Source organism: Haemaphysalis longicornis, unplaced genomic scaffold, assembly GCF_048455015.1.
Source record: "Haemaphysalis longicornis isolate Haplotype H1 unplaced genomic scaffold, Haemaphysalis longicornis Haplotype H1 scaffold_1, whole genome shotgun sequence".
Taxonomy (NCBI): Eukaryota; Metazoa; Arthropoda; class Arachnida; order Ixodida; family Ixodidae; genus Haemaphysalis; species Haemaphysalis longicornis.
Genome location: NW_027526203.1, coordinates 381,697,252 through 381,703,251, shown reverse-complemented (window position 1 = coordinate 381,703,251; position 6,000 = coordinate 381,697,252). Strand labels below are relative to the sequence as shown.

General features: G+C 44.8%; 1 protein-coding gene and 1 long non-coding RNA gene across 2 annotated transcripts in view; one reads left to right on the top strand and one right to left on the bottom strand.

Moving 5' to 3' along the window:
* Positions 1-302: 302 nt before the first annotated feature.
* LOC144155202 (uncharacterized) lies at positions 303-4,044 on the top strand. The gene is made up of 2 exons (XR_013319523.1): positions 303-649; positions 3,950-4,044. It is a non-coding gene; the product is annotated as an uncharacterized LOC144155202 (long non-coding RNA).
* Positions 4,045-5,504: 1,460 nt separating this feature from the next.
* The window catches only part of LOC144171883 (uncharacterized), a 65,818-nt gene continuing 65,322 nt past the window's right edge, over positions 5,505-6,000 (bottom strand). The window contains exon 3 of the mRNA XM_077700996.1: positions 5,505-5,972. Within this exon, the coding sequence (XP_077557122.1) occupies positions 5,822-5,972 (151 nt within the window). The 3' untranslated portion in view covers positions 5,505-5,821. The remainder of the gene's footprint in view (positions 5,973-6,000) is intronic.

Sequence of the window (6,000 nt, the reverse complement as noted above, 5' to 3'; positions counted from 1 at the left end):
TGTCTAGTACGCGGCGTTGCCACTGCCGCCAGTGGCGCTGACAGCCAACATTGCGACCTCGGCGGAGCTCGGTTATCTGCAATATAATATTATTACTGCTGCTAGAGGGGTTGGTAATAATTCTATAAAAGATTATTGTAAATATTAACATAGGACTCCCAAGCCGCCGTAGGTTTTTTTGATATCTCGCGTTAATGTTTTCACGCTCAGTTTTCACAAGAATGCGTAGCTGTGGCATAGCCATCGCAAACCGACTTGAAACCAAGCCAATGTCGCTTGGTCGCAATCCCGGATGTGCGGGGCCCGGCGTGGTGCGGTCGTGCGGTCGTTCTCGCTGTTCTGTGCAAATTTATAGCTTTCCTCGTGTTGTTGGCGATTTTATGTGCCGTGTGCGAATCTTTTCAACCAGCATCGAAGGTCAGACATTGCAGTGCAGCTGGCGATACATCGAATTTATTGAAGGAAAAGCCATCGTATGCGCTCTTCTACCGCCGGTGAACATCCTTTGTGTGTCGTGTTGTGTTTGTGCGCTGTGATCGTACGGTGAAGAAGCTTGCGAAGTGAGGTGTTACCATCCCTGTTAGCCACGCTTTGGAATCCGTCAATTTCACCACGCTGGGAGCCCCGCTGGGAGCGACGTTGTTATAAGGTAAGTTCATTCTTTCCGAGCGCTCCTGTGCAGTGCGCGTCAGGCTTGTCAAGGGCAAGCGAGCACGCGGCTTCGGAGCATGCTGGCGACATCTGCTGATAGCTGCTGGGTTAGAGATAGCTTGCCATTGTGCGTGCGTGGATCTCGGACAGGCCCTGGCCGGTCGTCGTTCAGCTTTGGCCTCTAAAATTTGGAGACACCACCACCCGCAACGGGTGCTTCTTTTCTTCGTGCCAGCCGTGAGCGGTGACGCCGGAGATCAGTGCGTAATTTGACGCGGTGCATTATCACCCCAGGGACTTACGTAATCGCACAACAGGTTCGACCGAAATCCCTGCAGTGAATTCTTGTTGCGTGCTTTCCGTTTGGTGCGCTTGAGATGCAGAAGATTGGCGCTCGTTGCTTTATGCGATTACGTAACTGCCTGCGATAAACGCGTCAAACGGCGCGTCTATCTGGCCTGTCACCGCTCATGGCTGGCACTGGGGAAGACCAGTGCCCCTCGTGGGTGGTGGCGTCTGCAAATAACAGTGGCCCATGCGAAATGACGACCGGCCCGACCCTGTCCGAGATCCGCGCACGCGCAATGGCAAGCTATCTCTAACCCAGCAGTTATCAGCAGATGTCGCCAGCACGCTCCGGAGCCGTGCGCTCGCTTGCCCTAGACAAGCCTGACGCACACTGTACATTTCATCATGACAAATGTTGTGCAGACCTTCCTGAATGGCGATACTCACGACTTGGTTATTTGTCGGTATATGAACAGTGTTTTTATTCCCGCCGTCTCCAGATCGACCTAAAGGGTATGATTTCACTTCAGCCTTGCAAAAATACTGTACGTAAGTGTAACAAATTGAAGGGGGAGGCTATTGTACCGGCACACAACATTTTGACATCAATCAGTGTTTTATTGTCTTCCGCGCTGCTGTATTGCTTTCGCGTGTTCTATATTTGTATGTATCTTAAGCTAAAGATCTAACAAAACCTTTGAAGGCAATTGACGAATGAATAAAATCCCAGATGCAGTGCCGCTACAGAACGGAGCAGCAGCCATGAATTACCTAGTACGAAGTGTCATAAAAAAAGAAAGAACACCATGATGAAGATAAATAAAATGTTTGACGAACGAAGGCAATTGACGAATGAATAAAATCCCAGATGCAGTGCCGCTACAGAACGGAGCAGCAGCCATGAATTACCTAGTACGAAGTGTCATAAAAAAAGAAAGAACACCATGATGAAGATAAATAAAATGTTTGACGAACGAAGTTAACGAAAATGAAAAAAAAAAATGAAAGAGGTTGAATCGAACAAGTGCCTGTCGGATCAATAACAAATGCACGAATACTGTGCCATGCAAGCACACCTGACAGCGCTAGGCTGAGAGGCAGATCTACCAGTCACAAACAGGGTAGTGTGTTCAACCAGTTAGGAGACATGGCGGTAAAATATACTTGCAAGCTAAAGTGCTGGCCGCCAGCAATATATTTGCGTATTAATTTGAACGATTGCTTGGAGAAAGAGCGTTCCCTGAGTGCAGAGCAGTGACAAATGTGGCCTAAACCGTACTTCATCCCAGCTAAAAAAATAATGCCCAAGAATATAACAAATTCATTGATTGCTTTTGGAAAATAGAGACTATGTATCCGCAGAAGGTAGGGTTTAAACCCAAAACATCTTTACACAAGTCTGATGTGTTACCTCGGCACCCTAAAGGCAAGCAGACACTTTGGCTTTAAAACCAATGCAGAAAAAAACCTGCTGCGTTAGTAGTAGTTGGAAACAGACTGCACACTGTTGTCATATATTAGTCTTTTACCACTAAGTGCCAATTCTCTCCATGTATCTTTCCGTGAATTTCTCATTTGCCAATTTTTGTCACAGGTGCTAGGCAGCTTGCGCTAGAACATGCACAGGCGTCAAACTTTCAAACTGATGAATACCAGTTTTGACTTAAGCACTTGCTCGACTTGCTAGCGTAAGTTGAAATTTGCCATTGCTTCTAATCACAACCTGCTGACTGCCTTTCTCGGAGCAGTTTTGAATAAGTTGGGCTGAATGTGGTGTGAGTAATAGCAAAATCACTGAATAACATTTTGGCTGAATGTGGCATCAGACGTGCCACTGACTGATGCTACACCGGCATTGCGCGAGGGCTTAGTCAATCTGTTTTGACAGATGTTCTGCCTCTAGGAATTACCCAAATGATTGGTCGGCACGGTATCACTATACTGTTTTAGTGCTGCTAGTGTATAGAAAATCTCGCCAAGCAAAGGGATACAAGCTTTTAAATTATTTCTCATTTACAGAAACTGATGTTTTTCCCCTCACCAAACAAAACTGTTTCGTGTTCTCCTTGTGTGTAAACTGGCATTACACGGCCTTGTTATACTGGTATACCCCTCTGGCATTGTTATGATGAAGGCAAAAATGTGGATATACCCATGTCTCATATGATCCCTTTAAGCTGCTGCTTAGTGCTACTTGTTTGGTAAACGTACTGCAAGGCACACACCATACTTCAGCGTTACAAGAGTGTAAAAGACTGCGAAATTCAAGTTATGTATTTTTCCTGTCACGTTCTTTTTGCCACGTTTTTTTTCCATCACGGTTCATGTATTTTTTTCCACTAGTCGGTAAGCACAAAGTGTTATGTGCTCATCCATTCATAAAGCCATTTGCGATGATTGCCTGATGTAGTAACTTTAGATTACAGTACCATCTGATCCTAGTTTTTTTTAATCAAGGCTTGTTTTGTAAACAAGTTCATGCAAGTTGACAATTTTCTAATTTTGTTTTACGAGATTTCAAGCATTAAAATTTCAAAAAACAAAATCCACAGGTTGACAGGTATGCTTTTGCACAGGTTTGGGGTTTCTCCTGTCAGGTAGTGGCTCTACCAGTCTTTATAGGCCTATTTGGATTTCTTTTGGGCCTGAAAGATGTGAAAGACACGATTACGGACCCATGCGGGTGATTTTTTTGGCTCCCTGCCGCCTTGAAACATAGTCGTTCCTGTAGATTTCAGGCGCCTTAATGCGGAAGGCATTCAACTAAAGGCATTCCACTCCCTACCAATTGTAGAATTAATTGATGCGGCTAGCTTGGCTTACGGCATTAAAATCTGAGGAAAGCTTATACATTTGTTGAACTGCTATCTCCCTGCTTTCCAAACATACAAGCCAGGTAACTTTTAAAATAGCCAGGTACTTAAACCAGCATGCTTAATGAGAAGGGATGCAATCATCATTTCGTACTTGACTGGTGCAAACAAACAAGTCTGTTTCTTGTATTTTGCAGGCTACACAGTCAAGTAGGCAAGTGGACCCTGCGAGGCTCCAGCCCTCCCGTGATGCTTTCGTGAGCAATAAAGCAAGCTTTGCCATGCAACACCTCACTATTTCGCCTGCTCATTGGACACCTTGACGACAGTTTTTAGAATGTTTTTGCAATATTGAAGCAGACTTAGTATATATTTAGTACAGTTAACTGAACTTTACTATGCAATTGTTGAAATAACTTGACAAAAAACTAACAGGAAATCAAACGGGCTGTCTTGAATATGCTCAGTAGGTTTTCATTTGACATTTCTCAACAGGAACTCAACAGGAGAATGAATAGAGAGTCAACACAGACTCAACTGGAACTCAACAGACTTTTCTCAATAGACTTTCAATTGACACGTCACAACAGGAACTCAACAGGAAAAGTGTATTGAGACTCAACAGAAAGTCAATTGAAAATCAACAGACACGTTGACTATAGTCAATAGACTTTCAATTGAAACTCAGCGTTGAGTTTCAATTGAAACGCGGCGGCCAATTTTCAACGAGAACTCAATACAAAATTTCTATTCAAAGTCAATTGACTGTCAACACAATGTACTGAGTAAAGTCAATTGACTTTCAATTCAATCTCAATAACCATTTTTGTAAGGGAAGTGGGTTCACCTATACGCCCTCACCCCAAAAGCGACCATTTGCTCATAGAGTTACGGAAGCAACTTAGACGTGAGCCGGGCAAAATCAGCTTGAAGATGAGTTTTCTTATTGAGTCAGCTTTACACCCCGAAATCACACAGGTCTGTAATGAGGCAGCACGCTTTTCGTTTCACTCCGTCAGAATAAAGCAAATGGCCCGTATGTCGTGTATCAACGACCGCTCTCATGCGAGAGTTGACATGCACGGCGAAAACATACTGCTTCTGACGCGTCACAAATGACATCCAAGCCGCCCTAAACACGTCTCAGAGCCATTTGCCATACCGCGATGAATGCGCCGGTTTTCGTCCCAAACCTGTCTCAGTTCTTTCAGATTCCATCAAAAGAACTTTTTACAAAAGCGGAATGATGGGAATGATTGTTTGTTTTGCAACATCGCCCTTCCCACCTTTTTTTTTTTTTTTTTTTTCCTCGCACGCGGTACCTCTGCTGCTTTCATTTCCAACATTGGTATGCGTACGCCGGGCGCTCAATTTCGCTAGAAAAGGCTCTGCACACCAGCTGCCAAGTCAGGGGAAAACTGCATGCGTGCGGGCCAAGCTGGACTCTTCCTGCTATCGAGAAACTACTGTGTGCGATAGTTGTTACCTGCATATCTGGGAACAACGAGGCGGCACAAAGCTAAGAGCCTTCGAATTTGCCTTGTGCTCTGTTCCCGCATTACAAAGAGCGAAGTTACTATGCACTACTCGCAGAGCGCACAGTGTCTGACAGCACGGTATTCATAATGGCATATTTACTTTTCGTTCCCACAATTATTCGCGTCCACGTACACCGAAGTACGAAATGTCCCTTTTGGCATACGAACGGAACTATTTTAGCACACATCCTGTTTATTTGTGTTTTTTGCCGTTAAAAACGAGTGATAGTTTATATTTGTAACGACGGCACTTCATGCTTCATTTTCGTTAGCATTGTAAATTGGGTCTTTTAATAGCAGTAGGTTTTGGTCTTTTTTCATTTGGTGGTTAGGTGGTTATGGTGGGTTGGGGTTATTATGTTTAGGATTATTGGGGTTAGTGTTAGTAGAGGGTTTTTTGGTGGTTAGGGAGTCTTAGAAAGGATGATACATTATTGACGCATGGCAGTTCAATGTTGCAATAAAATAAGCAGTGCTCGCGCAGCAAATGCACTTTGTTTTGGCCTGGTGACGTGCTCTTCTGATAAGTGTTCAACGCCTGTAGCCGTGACGTCTGTGCTTCTTCGCGTGCCCGTGGCTCTTGTGGGCGACTTTGCGCGTCCCTTGAAGGACCGGGGCGAGCCCATTGTGGTGGTGGTGCGCCCTGTGAGCTCTCTGATGTGAACGGTGTTGCTGTTCATACCTGCGCAGACACGCGAAAGGCTGTTAGC